Here is a 19575-nt window from a genome sequence, read left to right on the forward strand (position 1 = left end):
ACATAAAACATCATGGAAATGTTATCCTAAAGATGCTTTTTTTCATGAGGCAACTGGACTTCCTTGTTTTTCTTTGAAGACATTTTACTTCTCATCCAAGGAGCTTCTTCAGCTCTGACTGGATGGTGGAGAATGGAAAGATTTATACGCCTTGCAGACAGCTGTTCATTTGCATTCTTTTAGCAAGTTGTTAGTGCTACCTGGAGGCTTATCAGTGTCGTCAGGGTCATCTGAGTGGTGCAAATGTGTGTGGAGCCTTCTTGGAACTGCTGAAAGGTCTGTGTTGTAGACTGGAGATGGATGATGTCGTGTCCTTCCCCCTCCGTTGAGAGAGGCCTGTTCAGTTTTGACATAGAACGCCTCTTTGACCCCCCTTTTAAACCAGTGGTCCTCTCTGTCCAAAATGTGGACTTTGCTGTCTTCGAAAGAGTGGCCTTTGTCTTTTAAATGCAGATGGACTGCTGAATCTTGTCCTGATGGGTTTGTTCTCCTATGTTGTGTCATATGTTTATGAAGTTGTTGTTTCATTTCACCAATGTACAGATCTGCACATGGCTCACTGCATTGTACTGCATATACCACATTGCTCAGTTTGTGTCTGGGTGTTTTATCCTTGGGGTAGACAAGCTTCTGTCTTAGGGTCTTGTGATGGGCCAGGTGTGAGTCATCAGAGAAAGCCTTGTGATGGAGAGGTACTTCAGGTACTTCAAGACCCATTACCAGCCTCCCACTGATGTCTCACTCCTGACCAACTAATTCACAGCTTCCAATGAACCTTACCTGAAGTACCTCCCCATCACAAGCCTCTCTCTGATGACTTACACCTGGCCATCACAAGACCCTCACTTGACACTCCCACACCTGAAGCCCTTATATAAGTAGAATATTGATACAGACAGTGGTAGGATTCAAATATTTGAACAACTGGTTGTTTGTGTGAATGCCTCTTCCGGAAGTCCATTCTGGGGCTGGGCAACAAAAAAAATTAGCTACTGGTTCTGCTGAATTGATGCGAACTGGCTGAATCCCACCACTGGATACAGACATCCACTAAACACTGCTGAAGATGTTACCTAGCCTGTTAACAGAACATTCGGAAGCCAGCCCTCAAGCTTGCAGAATGAACTTTCGCCCTCAAAAGGCAGCATTGCTTGGAACAGCTTATATCCTGCAATGTTACCTTTAATGTTATTGTTACAACATCTGTCTATCCCAAGGCATTGTGAAGGACTCAATAGGTGACAAAAAAGCCAAATCTAGGCTAAACATTTGGCTGTCTTTATGACCAATCATAATCATCCAAAAATATCAGCTCATGTTCAGTCTGCTTTTGAATTCACATGTGGACAACATTTGTACCAGACCAGAGTAAGCTTTGTCAGATGACTAAACCTACCAATCTAACTAGCTATCAAAACTAAGCTTGCCTCCCAGCCCCTCCCACTTTAAGGAGAACAATCAATTGGTGTTTTCCATATCTTAATGATACTTGGTGGAAGGAAATTATAAAATAAGAACAGAAATATTTGCTGTAATTGTGTCTGTGGCAGGATGAGACTCATCATTGAAGACAGGCTATTTTGTATTAGTACTATATAGCATTCTGTTTGCTGAAGGACTGGTTGACAAATTTTTAATTCGATCATGAGGAACAACCTGTAATGTCACCAAATTCAGTTCTCTGAACTGAATGCTTATGCAACTCTAAAAATAAATTTTCATAAAAGAAAACGTAACCTGAATATGAACCTATGAAATAGACTTCATCACTTAATACTATTAATAAACTACCTAATTCACTTACAAGAAGTGGACATACAAGTATGTATTCTGGAAGCTGAAGTCCGATGCCAAGATGAAGAAGGGACTACAAATGAGTAAATCTGAATGCTGAACTTTAGAAATATAAAATTTAAGAGAGTAAGCACACATTTATAACTTATGAGAGGCAAAGGCAGACAGGATAGCCTGGTGGGGTTCAGCATTCAGCCTGGTAAGGCCATATACCAACTGCTCTGAAAATATCCTGGGTGTTAAAAAGAAACCGACAGGTCAAAAGCCCATAGTTGCTTCTTTTTAAATAATGTCGATCATTACAATTGAACTTCCCCTGATGACTATAAAAAGATATTTCACTTAAAGTTGGTATAGCATAAGACAAATATTGTTGCTAATAACATATTTTCCCACATGCAGCAGATTTTAGAGGGAAAGAGATACCATATTATGAATAGCAAAAGGACCTTTTAACTAGTTAAGTAGAAAATATAAAGCCCTAATTTATTTTGCCCCTCTAGAACAAGTGCAATCTATGTTTCATAGAGAAGTTTTGCTATTTTATTTATGTATTTAAATTTATTGGCCTCCTGACTCCAATGAACTCTGAATGTATCCCAAATGTTATCTTTTGGCTGGAGGTGGGCATGACTAAAATGAAGGTCAGCTGTATTCTCACCTCCCTAAGGAGGTGCTTGTGGCTGAAATTAGCAAATAACTCTAGATGATTGCCCCCACCTCTGTCCTCCAGGACCCCCATCAATCGTTATGCATCAAAGCAGTCAGACTGAAATTAAGCCTCCTGGACTTCTCCCCTCTGGAAGTCCTTGAGGTGGATCATGACAGAGCTAAGCTAACTATTAAACAAGGTAAGGTATCAGTTGTTTTAACCTTGGAGTGGTTCAATTACTTAGTGGCTTCTATGGGATACCTCTCCCAATCAGAAACATTGAACCATAGAAAAGCTTTTACACTGGCAAGGTGGCAGATACCACCATCTTCTGTGTTGGAGGTCAACATTGCCCAGTAATAGCACAAGACTTTGCCCTCGTGCTACGGAAGAAGTAGAAACCCAGAAATATATCATCCTCCACTGTCTATTCTCTAGACCAGGAGTAGGCAACCTTGGCTCTTTTATGACTCATGGACTTCAACTCCCAGAATTCCTGAGCCAGTATAGCTGGCTCAGGAATTCTGGGAGTTGAAGTCCATGAGTCATAAAAGAGCCAAGGTTGCCTACTCCTGCTATAGACGAATAAGGGATAGGCTTATTCTTCCCTGAGTGGTAAGCAAACCGACACAGAGCACCGAGGATCCCCTTCCACACACATATCATTCACATCCTTACTTCACATTGTATGCATTTGTGTGGTTGCCTACCAAAGGATATTTATGATTTCTGTGAGGTGGAGTTGAAAATGTGTCAGCTCAGGAGGACTGGTGAGTTAAGAGTTTCTGCAAATGGGAAAACAGACTCCACAAAGCCAAGATGAGGATGGAGAGAGAGTATGCACAGACACAATTCTACTATAGTTTCTACTAGAATTGAAACAAATATAAATCATCTTGGCTTTATAACATAAATAATATTGTGACATCACAAAGACCTGGAACTGTTTTAAAAATGTCATAGAATCCCTGTATAAAAATGCCATGTGTCAGAACCTTACAGATTATATTAGGGCTTTAATTCAAATTTACATAACAATAAAAATAATAGAGTTGGAAGGGACCTTTGAGGTCTTCTAGTCCAACCCCCTGCTCAGGCAGGAAACCCTATACCATTTCAGACAAATGGTTGTCCAGTCTCTTTTTAAAAACTTCCAGTGTTGGAGCATTCACCCTTCTGGAGGCAGGTTTTTCCACTGGTTAATTGTTCTAACTGTCAGGAAGTTTCTCCTTAGTTCTAGGTTGCTTCTCTCTTTGATTAATTCCCAGCCACTGCTTCTTCTCCTGCCTTCAAGTGCTTTTGAGAATAGGATAGTCTTTGGAGAATAGGACTCACATGCCAGGATGTGAGTAGGCAGTAATCGAGCAATACCTTACGGATATTGATATTCAGCCAGATCTGATGTTTGTCTCTACAGAAGTACTTTTAAGTAGCTCTCATATCCATTCCGAATCTGTTGAGTCTCTCCCCATTTCTCCTCTATTGACAGCAGGTGGGCTTTGAATGCTTCGGAGGTTGAAGTGGAAATGGAAGTAGTGATGATGTTGCAGGACCAGACATTTTCCAGAATGACCAGATTAATAGCTCAATGGAAGTAAGATACACTTGTACCTGTACATTTATCATCTCTAGCCTACCTCTATCACCCTTGATCACAGGGTGAATAAACTGCCTGATAAAGCAGGAGAAGCTGAAAACAAGATGCTTATTTTGACAGTAGATTTAGTGCTCTTTCACAACTGCAGAACCCTAAATCTCTAGTCAAAATAAGTCTGCCAAATGCTTGATCAGCTGGCTAGAAGTTTTCCAGTAAGGTAGCAGGAGAGTTCAAATCCCCTGCTCTGAGAATGCTGAGTTTCTTCCCTTAACAGCTGCAAACAGTCTGTTCAGCAGATTTCAAGCAACTAGTGTGTCCTGCTCTTTTCCCTGGAGGGGAAAAAAATGAAATAATGGTGCAGAAGAGACTTCCAAGGACCCAGGGAAGATGGTGTAGCTATATTAGCTTAAGTTGCCAATAGACATTTAGTTGTCACTGCTTCCTACAGATCACCTGATTTTAACCCTGCCAGAATAGTTGGTAAAATGTATCAGGTTTTACCCACCTTGATACTGCTACAGCTTTACTGCAAGCCTCGGGGCAGGGTGTGGGGGACACTATAACCTACAGTAAATGGCTGAGGACAACTTACGCCAGGCTCCCATCTAAGCCAAAAACAAGATTGGACTGTGTTGTGGTTGTTGGGACACACAAAGTAAATAAATAGTCAGGGTGTGTTTCTACAGCAGTACTTTAAGGTTAGATGCAAATGAGGCAAGCCCCTAGGACTTCCATAAAAGTTAGCTGGAGAGGAACAAAGCACTATAATCAGGGAACTCGGGCTGCTGATGTCATTTATTGTATTTGTTAAGGAGTAAATATCTCATGTGCTTACTCATTTTCAGCTATGGGTCCATAGAGCTAATTTTGTGCACCACTAATGAAAATGGCAGAAAGTGAAATAGGTTTCCACAAGCCAGTGCTCATTATATTGCAAACATTCTGTGTGGCAAGAATGATTGAGCCACATGGCTATTTTGACTATGAAATATTTTGCAATGAAATGACAGCACAAACAAACAAAGTAGCCAACTGTTAAAACAGACTGTTATATTTTTAGCAGGTTTTCGGTCTTATTGTCTTACTCTATGATTACAGTAAAAAGGAAAGAAATTTTAATGTAGTAATACCGCTACTGGGACCCAGTAAAATGTTCTAAAACTGCAGTTTTGCAAGACTAATGCTCTTCCAGCTGGCTGTTCCATTAAATAAAAAGAGGGGCAGGCTGAGAGAAAAACACAGAAAGCATGGTTTCAGAACTGTGTTTTATGATTTAATAGACTGGATAAATGAGAAAAGATCCATGTTACCAAGCCTCCTTAATTATGCTTGGGCCATGCTTCTTTTGTTTCTATTCATTTCTGCTTCTTCTTAGGATGAATTATTTTTTCATAGAATTTTTCTACATGGCCCCAATTCATCCAAAGTTTGAAGTTGACTCTACATTCAAAAAGAATTTGTGTACAATTATATATAGATAACTATCATGCTACTCCCTTTTGGGATAAGCAACATAGAAAGGGAGTAATAAATACTAACTGAATGAAAGTAAAAGCTGGAGGAGGACAGAGAGAAGATCAAACAATAAATACACTTATAGTAATGTCAGAAAATGTCTTATACCCCTCCTCTTCCAGGATAAAAAATGTTCTTGACTCTTATTTCACTCTGCCAGAACCCCACATTCTCTTCTTTCGATCAGTAGATCCAAAGGAATAAAGCAAAGAATAGAGCCCTGGCCTGCTTCTCTACAACGCATCCTATCTTACATCCAAAGGAATGGAAAAACTACAGTTCCAAGCAAAACAGATGCAGGAACTGGAGCTGGAGTACCAACAAGGGATAAAAAGCTAATCAGCAGAGAGGAGGATTAGGGGGGCACTGAAGAGATGGGCGTGGAAAGGGTGGAAAAATCAGATATATTATTCCCAGTGGAGACTGAAATTACTGAGAAGGACAATTAGGAATGAGAAAATAAATGAGAGGGAGAAAGATTAAAAGGTGTGCTGAATGGAGGATGGGAGGGACTAAAAAGCAAGGCCAAAGGTAGCATAAGATTAATGTCTTTCTCAATCTGGCACCTTTAAAATATCTTGTTTGTAAATGGAGCATAGCAAATGTATTTGCTTTTTAGAGTGCAGCTTGAGCTGCCACTCAATGGTTAAGACATAATATTTCATGGGCTCACTTATGATATCAATATCATGCAATCAACATGAAGATTGCATGATTGTTTGATCTGTCAAATGTCTTGGTCTAACTTTATTTTACTCCATTTATTTATGCTGCTCTGTTTTATTCTCCTTAACTTAGTCTTCATAGTTTTAAATCAACAATAGGTAGAATTCCTATGGTTAGTGTTATTAAGTTGTATGGCTATAATCCTTCATAATTTGTTATTTGCTTTTATACCTTAAATTCTTATTCTAAAGTATATAGTCATGTTTTAACTGTAGCTTGTGGATCAACCTAGCATCACACAGTTCACACTAAACCATATCAAACAAACTATCTTGATGTGCGACTCTGGCTGAACTCTGATTTATTTATGTAGCCAACAAAAGTGGAAGCTTATAGTTGTAGAATTTAGAAAATGTTACTAGTCATGCGCTTGTGATATTAACAGAGCAAAATCTTCATGTTTTCCTTTCCTCTGCCCCAGAAACAGGATGTGGTTGTCTTAAAAGGGTTGCTTCATCAAGCAGCAATGGGAAGCTTATTCATTGGACAGAAGAAAAGGCAGCACTTCTCTGAGACCTTCTGACCCAACTAAATGTCCTCTTTCCTTGCCTTCCTACAGAGCTATGTAGACTGTCAGAATAAATGTTAGTTGGAAGAAAAAGAGGCTTGTATTTAATATCATCACATAACTGGTTCTTAAAATAGAACATAGAATCACAGGGCTGGAAGAGAACTTGGAGGTCTTCTAGTCCAACCCCCTGCTTGAGCAAGAGACTTTATACCATTTCAGACAAATGGCCATCCAATCGCTTCTTAAAAACCTCCAGTGATGGAGCAGCACCAATTCCCAGAGACAAGCCATTCCCCTGATTAATTGTTCTCACTATCAGGAAATTTCTCCTTAGTTCTAGGTTGTTTCTCCCTTTAATGATCTTCCACCTGTTACTTCTTGCCAAATCTTGGACAGCTTTGAACGCTTGTTTGGCTTTTCTTGTGACCAGGAATGCTTGACCAAATTGATTCCAACCAGCTTTCTTTTTTTTTTTTTCTGGAAACGAATAGTTTTGCAAATAATGAAATTACTACCAATCCTATTTGTTATTCGATTGCAGTGAGCCACCCAGACTCATTGACAGTTGGGCAGCATAGACATTTATTTATTTAAGATTTTCCCAAGTTACATCCTCAGGCTTGTTACTTGTAAAGTATGAGTATATATTAAATGGAAAATAAGGAAGCTGAAATGCTATGATACAAAATGCTGGTTTTTTTGTATCAGGTTTTGTACTCGAACAGTATTATTGCAGAAATATAAATTACATGGGCAATCAGGTTAGTTTATGACACAGGCAGTGTTTTATTTCCAAAGAAAGGCAGGTTCTCTTACCAAGAAAAGTTGAGTCCTTAATGTTTAATTCAGTGTTTCCTTGATGTAGTTCAACATACCCCTTGTATATACTTTGAGAGGAAGGGCCTGCATTCTGAAATTATTCCTTATTCTTAATCTCTTGTAATATCTTCCTTATCTCTTGTAAATTTCTGTAACACATACACACAGGATTTACTCTCATCTGTGCCTGCTATACAGGCAATCCTTGACTTATAATCACAACAGAACCTGCCCATTATGGTTTAAGTTATTAATGACCATTTGCACTGGTCATTAAGCAAACCCATTGTTTGCTATGTGGCATTTTTACTTTCGAAAACAAAGTAAATGTTTGGTTTTGATCAAAAACGTCATAAATTGTGTACATTATGACCGCAGTATGATCAAACAGCTCTAAATGCAGGCCAGTTTGTGAATTCCTGAAATGTAGTCATGTGACTGTCCATTGAAACTTTGGAACTGAGTTGTAAAAACCTTTGGGGTAACTTCGAACAGTCATGAAGCGACTGGTCATAAATCAAGGATTACCTATATGCCTTTTCAAGCAACTCAAACCATAGTACAGTCTCTCATTCCTTTCACTCTGCCAATACTACTAGTACATATTTAACCCAGTTCAGCATTCATATTTATATTTTATTCTTCTTTAAACATGACTGTGTAACCTCTGAATTCCAAGATTCATTTTTGCCAAACCCCCATATTAAGCATCATTTCTGAAGTTAGGATCACAAAGAATCTTGATAGAATATCATGAAACAGAGTAATTCAGCTGTTATTTGTTATTGCTTTCCATCCCATGCTTAGACAAATTTCTATTAGTGAATCATCAAAAAATGTCTTATTTTTAAAGAATACTTCTAATTGCTATATAGAAATTAATACCCAAACATCTTAGTCTGATGGTTATTCCGTTTCGTATAACATGATCTACAGTATATAAGGAATCTACAGTCATTTGCATATGGAAGGATTTTCACTCATATAAGAATTATATTAATAGGGATGGAACCTGTACTATTCTCTGAGCATTCATTTGTTTGCCAGCGTCAACATGATTCTGAATGTGTCAGAACTGAACTGGAAATAATGTTCTAATGAAGGAAAGATGTTGATTTTTTTTTTAGAACTCTCTGATATTTCCTGTGAAATGAGGTAAGAGGGAGAAGAAGAGGAAGTAGAACTTCTGCCTTCTTGCCGAGAACAAAGTAAATGTAAAAGCATGCATTCAGAAAAGGCTGTGGTCTGTTTTACTTAGGCATTTATCTTTAGGTAGTCTGAACTAAGATCAAAAATTCCATAATACATTAGTTGAACACTGTATGAGCAAATCTACAATCTGGTTCACATAATGTGCTAAAATATGGCTTGCATAACCAGGATATCTACGGTTAAATTAGTTGACTTGAATTATACAATCAAAGCATAATCTGTAATTTACCAATTACAATGATCCACTGCTAGGCCATAATATGGCATCTTTGGTCTTGAATAACTGTATTCATGAAATCAAGCCAGTGGGAGTTATAAATATGCTTATGTTAGAATGATCTGAAGATCCAACCCATCTAATATAGAAAGCAATATATGACCTTTTCCTTATTTTTCCATTCATTTCCACACTATGTTTGTTTCAACATACCTTCTATACTTAACAAATATACATTGAATCTGAAGCTCAGTTCCCTCATCTATCTGTTGGAATAGGGCAGGGGTCTCTAAACTTGGCAACTTTAAAACTTATGGACTTGCTGGCTGGAGAATTCTGGGAATTGAAGTCCACAAGTCTTAAAGTTGCCAAGTTTGGCAACCCCTCAAATAGGGGGAGGATAGGTCATCCAAACTGTTATGTTTTAAATAAATAAAAAATAAAAGAAAATTGTGAAGATGGGCCATTTGAGGCTAATAGAATGGCTTAAATCAAGATGCTTCAAATGAGTCTTGATTTGTACTACTAATTAGAAAACAAAAACCAATTGTTCCTGATATAGTATTTGGCAGAGCTTTTTTTCTCATAGAATGCCCAGAACGGAGTTCCGGCACCTTTTTTGGATGGAATCTTGTAGGGTAGGCAAGGCGGGTTGTATGACATGTGTGAATTCCGGCACCTTTTTTTTTTTTTTTTAGAAAAAAAGCACTGGTATTTGGGCATATTGATCCATCAAATACTTGATATGCTAAACATGAAATGTCTTTTACAGGCCTCAATGATTACCGTCCGGTTGTACTGACATCCATCATTATGAAATGCTTTGAGAAGCTGATAAAGAACATTATTGTATCTAGCCTCCTGCCAGCATTTGACCTGCTTCAGTTTGCTTACAGAGGATGCTATTTCCTCTGTTCTCCATCTGAGCTTGGAGCACTTAGAGGAAAGAAATACTCATGTGCGTTTGTTGTTTGTTGACTTCAGTTCACCATTTAACACAATCATTCCCCAGTAATAGACAAACTGGGCCTTTTAGGCTTAAACATTTCTTTGTGCAACTCGATTCTTGATTTTCTAACAAGCCCCAATATGTGCGAGCTGGAACAAATATTTCTAACACCATTTTCTTGAGCACAGGTTCTCCTCAGGGGTGCGTCCTAAGTCCACTGGTGTTCACTCTGTTGACCCATGACTGTTGTGCTAGGTTTGCCACAACCATATTGTGAAGTTTGCAGATGATACAACAGTAGTGGGCCTTATTCAAGATGACAATGAGGGTGCTTATTATAGGGAGGTTGAGGGTTTGGTGGACTGGTGTAAGGAAAACAGCCTAGTATTAAACATTAGAAAAACCAAAGAGATCATTGTTGATTTCAGAAAAGGCAGGCACAGCCACACTCCTCTGTGCATCAATGATTCACTTGTGGAGATGGTTACCAGCATTAAATTCCTGGGTGTGTAGTTAACAAGTAGGCTGACTTAGTCGCTCAACAGCGAGACACTAGTGAAGCGGATATAGCAGCACCTGCATTTTCTGCGTCACATGAGAAAAGCACATCTTTTTTCCCCTGTCCTTACCACTTTCTACAGAGGGACGATCAAGAGCATCCTGTCATATTGTCTGGTTTGGAAGTATCACTGCTTCAGACACAAAGGCAGTGCAGAGAGTGGTGAGGATGGCTGAAAAGATTATTAGAAATTTCCTCCCTTCCATCCAGTACATAGCATATAAGCGTTGCTTCAGCAGGGTCCACAAGATTGTCTGGGACACTACACATCCTCTTCACGACTTTTGTAGTATCCGAAGCAGAACATCCAGATTCAGACACAGTTTTGTTTCATACAGTATTAATCTTGTGAACTCTAAAGCTTCCTCCTTCCATTATGTATTCAAGATGGACAGTGATTAATATTTATATGTTACTTATATGTAAGGGTGTAGGTCTATACACGTTATATATAGTATGTTTAAATGTGTGTTATATATGTTTACACTTTGAGAGCAAACAAATAAATTTCATTTTTAATGTGTGCCATTGTGCTCACAGCAAAAAAATGACAATAAAGGTTATCTATCTATCTATCTATCTATCTATCTATCTATCTATCTATCTATCTATCTATCTATCTATCTTGAATTTAACAAAGTATTAAACAAAAATACCCAAACAGAAGCAAAATACACTGGCTTACATCCATAAGCTACTTTTCTGCACTTGTTCATATATCATATCTAATCATATATCTAATCTACAGTAAAATACTTATTTGAAAGATTACTGTATTTATCTGAAAGATTTTGAAATTAAAACAATCTCTACCAAACAAAATATATATATAGAAAAATAGTCTACCAATATCATAGTGAATGTAAGATAACCATCCATTTTAAAAATAAATTCTTTGAGTCTTTGGTCTCAGTCATAGCTTAGAACCACACTGTGTCGTTTTCTGCCATGGTCGCAGAACATATTTCCTTCTGACTCAGATATAGTTCATGGTTGGCTGGGGTATTCTGGGAGTTGAAGTCCATACATCTTAAAGTTACCAAGTTTGAGAAACACTGCTTCTGAAGCTTAGCAATAAGTGGTTTCTCATTGAGGAAACTCTTGCTTCAGCCTACTTCCTAATCTTCAATTATCCACCCCACCCAGCCATAACTGGTAAGTTGCCATGTTGCCATAATATTCTCAGATTGAGCGTCCTAAATAAAGCAAAGGAGCATGTTTTCTACTTCTCCCAAAGAAAAAGATATGCTGCTAGGTGATATCTGGCTTTTCATTCTCCCACTGATTAGTTGGGAAGTGCTGATTGGCTTATTTTAAATTCTCAATGGCTGTGATAAAGACAATCATAGCCTGTTAGAAAAATAGTTAATAAGTTTAAAGAGTGGTAATGGTGACTATGTGGAAGCATTTCTTCTTGTGTACATACAGCATCTCCATTCTCATGATCCATTTTATTTGTAAAAATGTTGTGCTCCATCCAACAGCCATTCTTTTTCATTAGTCTTTGAGAATTGCTGTGAAAGGGCCTTCACAGAAAACGTTGTCATCACAGTGATCTATCTGTCAATTGTTAATTAAGAGTTTAAATATTACAAATACTTACTACAAATAGATCAGTTGTAATGATATCATTTTCTTTTGCTTCTAGTCTTTTTGTAGATACCTTATTTTCACATGCATATGGCAAAGGGCAGCCTCTCAGGATTTCAAAAGAAGAATTTAAATTTTCCCCAGATCAGATGGAGGGTAGCAATCCTTGGCAAAGAACTGAGTATGATTTTTTTCCCCCTCCTAAATTATTTCTTACTTCTTACAACCTCCTCTTCAGAAGACACATTTGTTGGTGGCACAAAATATAGTGGCGGGATTAGCATGTGGAACAACATTTGTAAAGTAAGCATCCCATCCAGTGTGCAGGCATGTGCACTATATCAAAGGTCTCCAACCTTTCTTGATTGGCAGACCAGAGGGAAAGGGAAGGGGAAGCATTTTATGTGCGCCCGTGTATACAAACGGGGCCACGAGCATGTGCGACACAAACGGAGTGGTGCTAGTGCCCACATGACACTCGCTAGTACTGCCCCTTTTCCCCATCTGATGCCCCATTTTCCCCACACCGTGCCCCATTTCCACCCCTTTTTCCCCATGTGGCGCCCCATTTTTACCATGCAGTGCCCTGTTTGCGTAGCGGCGCTAGCACAAGTGGGGGTGAGTGCGTGCATGTACATGCACTGGCTAGATTGTTCTGCGGCCTGGTGGCCAGTAGGCCACATCCTGGTAGTGGGCCGTAGCCCACAGATTGGGTACCCCTGCACTATATCATGCAGTTAGGCAAATAAAAAATAAAAAAAGGCCAGGAAATGAGTACTTCCACAAATTACAATTTTGAACATGGCTGACAGAGAATGATCACCCTATAACATTTCACAGGTTGTTAAATGCGTTCTCCTAACTGAATCAAATTTATAGAGATTTTAAACAAGTGTTTAAAAATAGCCATGTCACACTGCTGGATTTGTAACAGAATATATATAAAAATATAATTTCAAAGGTTAAAATAGATTCCAACTAGTATACATATCTATCAGACAATCAAATGTGTGAGAGAGTACTTTTTAAAAACAGTTATTGATCTTAAAGAAAATATGCTTCCTTTTTAATCTTAAGTACATTTTAACCATCATCTTAATTTAGAACACATAATTAAAATACAACAATGATTTCTGAAGTGATTCATACGCATTTCTAAGTTCAACTGAAAAGAACTCAGAGATAGATACAGAGATAGATTTGATCATTTAGTTAAGGAACATATACTGATTTGAATTAGGCTCTCCTCGATATGATCTGGTTGTTGTTACACAGTCATAAATTTTGGCCCACATCTATCTTTATTCAAAACACATTTTACAGATTTCAATACTCAGAATAGGAATATTCAATACTGAGAATATCCATATACTGTATACAATAGAAAGTTCTCTTGTCTACCAATGTCATATCACTCTCTAGGCCTTGTTGCACTGAACCAAGTTTTATTTTCAGGGATCAGACACCTCAAAGCAATCATTTCTTGCCCCAACCTAAAAACTTCAAGGGTTAACCGTCTGCAATGACTTGCTGTATGCTGAAAAAAAGGTTCAAAGTCCCTGCATAAAAATATAAGAAGGTTGCTTTACCTACCAGAAGATTGAGGCTCTGCCATGATGAAATCCTCAGCAGGATCCCCAGGTTTGGACCCCAGCACAAATCCTTGGATACTCCAGGAGCCACTAACTCTGGTAGGCAGCCCCAGGGACACTGCATACTTTGCAGAGTTTCTGAGCCCACAGCCACCGAAACTTCACTGCTTCCTGCTGACTACATTTCCGTATCAAGAAACTTACTTGTTTCTTCATTTGCATATTTTTCAATTTACAAATAAGAGCCCCCAACCTCTGGTGGTAAATCTAATGCATAAAGTCTGCCTTTAGCCTATGCCAGATTACTCACCTTAGTTTCTATTAAGGAAACAACCATCTGAAAACTATATTATAAAAGTGTTAATAGTGTTCAGCATTTTATTCCTTTGATGGCATTAGTGCTGGGGCAGAGTCAAGGCATTCTTCAAGGTCTGATATCAAAACTGTGGATCTGTTTTACATGGAGGTTCTAATCGCACTTTCTTCATCTGCTTCGAAATAATTTTGGAAGACCATTTTAATCAGGCAGGCACTCATTCCTTTTTTTCTAGATTAGTCTATAACTGTCCATTTTCTTAGTTACTGTGCTGCACCATGTCTTCACTAAACCCGCAAATTTCTTGGCTAAAGATGGTTCAAAGAGAGAGGCCATATTAATCACACTGAAAAGCAAAGCAAAGAAATAAAAACATATCCATCCCCAGAAGCCAGAAAATATACATCTATTGGCTCTGCCCTTGCAGATAACATGGCCCAATCAAATGGAGTTATGCTATCCAAAAAAAGTGATGTCTAGTTCTTAATTGCCAAAGATTCTCCATCTCTTCCCTTTGGAATTCCAACACGAAGGATATAGTTGGGTAATAAAATACAAGATAAAAATATAAGTTTAAGGCAAATTTGCAAACATGGAGATGATGATGATCCTACAAATGATTATTTCCGTTCAAGGTGATCTTATTAGAAGGCATTAGAGACCAACCAGGATGCTGTTTGTTTTATTTCAACTTGGTGCACTAAGTGGACTTATCCCCTTGATTTAAAACTATAGCTTAGTCTGTTATGTGAATCCAATGAATTATTGTTTACTCAGCAAACCATGGTTTAAAATTGGCTTGGCACAATGTGTGAATCCAGTCGTTGAATCTGCAAGGTGAATTTAGATATTTCAGTTTACAAAGTAACAATAGGAACATAGAATCTTTTACCACTAAAGGTATAATCTATCTAAATATTGATCTTAAGAATTTAAAAGGATGAAATAATAGCTTATTTCATCTGGCATTTGTTCCAACAATCATAAAGACTAGCAAGCATAATGAGATGGAGTGCAGTCTACCTTTTATATACCATTGCTGTATACTTTTTGTGCTGTAGTAACTTCCGCTCAGGCAAGTTATTTTATTATGCCATTGGGGGTGACATCCTGGGCTTATTTTAAGAAGGCAACCCCCAGTCTCTGGGAAAGCCAAAATAAGAACAGTGATTTACTAGTAATGATTTCTTCAAATTAGGGACTGTCCATGGTAAGAATAGTTGGAAAATATGAGCATTTACCCAGATGCAAGTAAAACTATACTTTTTTAAAAAAAAGTTGAACCTAATTTAATGCCAAAACTTGTGCTTCTGATAGTGTCAGCAATGCAATGATCATGAATTTGGGCAAACTCTGGGAGACAGTGGATGATACAGGGGCCTGGCGTAATATGGTCCATGGGGTCGCGAAGAGTTGGACACAACTTAGGGACTGAAAAACAACAACTTGTGCCTCTGTGGTGTAACTGCAGAATTTGCTCAGAACTTTCAACATTTGTTGAAGTCACGACAGCTGCTGTAATGTTATTTTACAGACTTTAAAAGTGCCCCCATAGTACTCTGGGTAATAACAAATCTGCCTTCTAGGATAATAAGGAGGGTTTCAGTTCAGAATTTCCCACAACAAGCTAGTATGTATTACACTCTGAAGATCTGACTTATGCATTGTCTTCAGTGCAATGTGTTTTAATTTTTTGGTCTATTTCCTGTTTTTTAATTTTTGTTAGCCACCCTGAGTCACATGGTTGAGAGGGCAGATGTCTGCCTGCCTGCCATCTGTCTGTCTGCCTGTCTGCCCATCCATCCACCCATCTTCCGTTCAGTCATGTCCAATTCTCAGAGACTACCTGGACAAGCAGGGTTCCCCCCTCCCCCAGAAGGGCTTGCCATTGCCTCCTTCCTAAAGATGAGAGAAAATGACTAGCCCAAGGTCACACAGCTGGATTTGAAGAACTGTTAACTGTTAATGATAAGTGAGTCAAGAGGAGGAAATAAGGACTTGAGCATCTACTTCTGCATTCTTGAAGCCACAAAAAATATCTCATCTACCATCTTTCCAAGCCTTATGTGCCAATGATATTTCAAACTCTCTTAACCCAAAGTTAGTATAATGCTCAAACCTATGTCTAATTTCAAAAACTCTTTATAACCAACTGGTTAAAAGTGATGTGGTTTTTCTTTTTCTTTCTTTTTTAGACAGGAACCATCTAACTCTTTTTGGCCACCAGTTGGCAAGAAATAATTAAAGGGCCAGCAGTACAGAAAGGAGGAAATAATATAGAGAACGAGATGAAGTTAAATTCTAAAATATCTATGCAGGCTTTGGGCCCATGCACTGCCAGCATATAAATCCACAAAGAATCCTGCCCCCCATAAAAAGGGGGGGGGTCACTCCTAAACTATTAAACACAACCATTGGGAAAAAAACTTGATTAGTTGTTTACAATAATGTTGATTACTCAAGTCACCAAATAACCTCATCTGGGATAACAAAACTCTTATCTATGTTTCTAAAAGTACAGAAACTGACACAAGCAGGATAGGACTGAAGCCTAATCAAAATCCATTCCTGACCTACTTACATTAATAACCATGTTCATCAGGATGGTGATGAAAGCCTGTCTCCATCACCTCCTCATGTACTATTTATTTATTTTATTACATTTAGAGTCTGCCTGAGTTCAGATGATTCTGGGCAGCTTACATTATAAAAAAAGAAAAAGTACCAGTACTATGAAAAATTCTGTTTTTGAATGCTAAAATGGAAAACGATGATCTCCACTCATAGATTTTTCTCATACATGTTAAGTGGCTATATGGATTAAGTTCAAGAAGCTAGTTGAGTTATAATTTATATGGAATTATTGAGATCTACTTTGTTTTATTGCTAGTTGCCTTGAATACCCTATGAATAGAAAAGCAGATAGTTGAAATCTGTTGAATCGGTTGAACAGACAAACAAGAATACTTTTATATGTATTTATTATTTAATACACTATGAAAGCAATGCTGAAAATTAGTTCTGGGGTGTCTGAGAATTAAAAAAGGAACAAAGGCTACATCTATTCCTCAGAGAAGATAATGTTGCCTATCCTATCTCAGAAAGCCCCTAGGCCAGCAGCTCTCTTTTCTATACCCCCACCCCTAGAACGCTTCTGATATATTCTTGTTCCCCTTATAAAAGTTCGAAATAATGGCAATGAATTATGCATTTACATTATAATTTTGAAAACCCAAGTTTTTGCACCCCCTGGAATATCGTCTCACACCCCCGGTTTGGAACCCCTGCCCTAGGCAGTCAGAAAAGAGACAATTGCTTCATCAAAAATGTCTGAAAGCAGTTATGGACTCACCACACTATTTCTTCGGAGGCAATCCTCAGAGAACAAAGGGAGAAAAGATTTATTAAGATGTGGCTTAAAGGTCAAAAGATAGATAAGAAACTTTTCTGACCCCCAGCAGTTTTTTTTTATGTACATTTCCTTTAAATAGTGACTTGGAATTCATCTTTAATACAGAGATTTAATAGCAACAGGTCCCACTTCTGTGTGAACGTGTAAAAGCCTTTCTTTTGCACACACTTAGCTAAGCCAACATCTGTTTTGGCAGACAGAAAGGCCTTGAAGATGAGTGACATAAAGAACAATTTGGCTAAAGCAAAGGGATGTGTTAGCATCCGATTCTATGAATACACCAATGCTTGGTCCATAGTTTCCAGAGCTTTGTACTGAAAACTGGTGCTCATTGTGGAAAGTAAAGTCTAGAGTGACATCACAATAACAAGCTTTTCTTCCGGGATTCTAGATTGGCTTAAAAGTTCTAGTCTTTCGGGGTATCTCTTAGTTGAACTTTGATTACAGACTGATAATGCATTGATTGCCTCTGGGCTGCCTCTGATATATCTCTGGGACTCTTGTTTGTTCAGTGGTTTTTTCCCCATAAAGTCTTGGCAATTCATTTTCGAAAGAAACAAAGGTATGTGAAATGAATCCCCTCCTGTTTACCATGTATGTGTAATAATGCTTGCAACTGGGCTTATTAAATAATAAAGCTGTATGTTTGTGTTTCCTCTGACAGCCTCCTTTCATGAGCTTTGGTTGGCAAATATGAAACCCTGTTGTCTTACATCATTAATATTTCACTGAGGCTGAGATCATATGAAAAATCATATGGGTTGTGAAGCCTTATACAGGGTTGTTCCTTAAAACTCATTTAAATGGCTACCACCTCACCCTTGAACCAACAAAAAAACTATACTGGCATAAAATGCTTTGTCCCCATTGCCCATTTCTATCTTGCCCCAGGTATACTGCCCTTAAATATAGAGCTTGTTAAGGAAAGAGATGGGTGGATAACCTCAAAGGTGTTTTCCCTTTCTCACATCAAACCCCATCAGCCTGGGAAAACATACAGCAGTCACTCTCAACATGAGGATAGACCTGGGACCCAGAAGAAGGTGAGTTTTGATGTCTAGATTTTGTCCAACTAACAGGGAAAAGGCTTGCGAGGGGGAAGGGGGAAAGAGTGGGATGAAAGAGCTCCCCTGTTATACCGTGTAATATCCCATCACCTGTTAGCGTGGCTAATTTTACTTGTGCTTAAAAATAATCTGACAAGCATGCAGGAAGGTTGTACAACGTAGCAAGAATCCTGCTGTCCTGTACAATCCTTGTGCTTCTCTCAGTTGCTAAAGGGGTCCGTGATGGATGCAAAGTACAGTGGAAGATTCCTCCTGGCTCATACCATCCCCACCCTGGCCTCTCAATCCTTTGGGCTGCTTTTGAACCCAGGAAGTGTGCTGAGCCTATATTCAAATGCAGTCAGGACAGCAATTGCATGATATGAGATTAGAGCAGCGGTTCTCAACCTATGGGTCGCGACCCCATTTGGGGTCGATTGACCATTTTACGGGGGTCGCCAAACAATGCGATCTGCCATTTTTCCCCCTCAGGGGGCGGTGCCGTGCATGCGCGCTGCGCATGGGAGTGGCACCACGCATGGGGGTGCGCATGGGGGTGGCACCACGCATGGGGTGCGCATGGGGGCGGCACCACGCATGGGGGTGCGCATGGGGATGCCACGCATGGGGCACGCATGGGGGCACCGTGCATGGGGGCGCCGCGCATGCTCAGCACGTTTGTGTGACGGGGGTCACCGTCACACAAACATTGAGAAACGCTGGATTAGAGGTCTAGGTGCCATGAAGTGCCAAAGCAAATAGCAGCTCTCTCTTCCTCTTTCATTGCACAGACCTTCTGCAGCTGTGGATGATCAGCTACTATTTGGGCTGACCCAGATCTCCAAACCAGAATTAGCTTGGAGAGAGCCCAATTTGAAAAACCCTGTCTGTCCCATTCCCACAACAGTCCTTGAAGGGAATGAGGAAGTCCACCCCAATCTACAGATGTCAATAGGTGCCAGATGGGGTCATTTTAACAGAGCCAATGGTAGAGTTGTTTGGTAGACTGTATCCACAGCAAAGCTACTGAACTTGTTGCATGGTGATTTTAACCCCTGAACGCTTATG

General features: G+C 39.0%; 1 protein-coding gene across 5 annotated transcripts in view; it reads right to left on the reverse strand.

Moving 5' to 3' along the window:
* LOC120311176 (GEM interacting protein) overlaps window positions 1-19575 on the reverse strand; it is a 72479-nt gene that overhangs the window by 46649 nt on the left and 6255 nt on the right. The window contains exon 1 of one of the 5 annotated variants that reach the window (XM_039350373.1): window positions 13735-16259. The exons of the other annotated variants lie outside the window; for them this stretch is intronic. Within the exon in view, the coding sequence (XP_039206307.1) occupies window positions 13735-13756 (22 nt within the window). The 5' untranslated portion in view covers window positions 13757-16259. Of the gene's footprint in view, window positions 1-13734; window positions 16260-19575 lie in introns of those variants that run through there. 5 annotated transcript variants of the gene reach the window in all.

This window comes from Crotalus tigris, unplaced genomic scaffold (assembly GCF_016545835.1).
Source record: "Crotalus tigris isolate CLP2741 ecotype Arizona unplaced genomic scaffold, ASM1654583v1 scf7180000018323.1251302, whole genome shotgun sequence".
In the NCBI taxonomy this organism is placed as follows: Eukaryota; Metazoa; Chordata; class Lepidosauria; order Squamata; family Viperidae; genus Crotalus; species Crotalus tigris.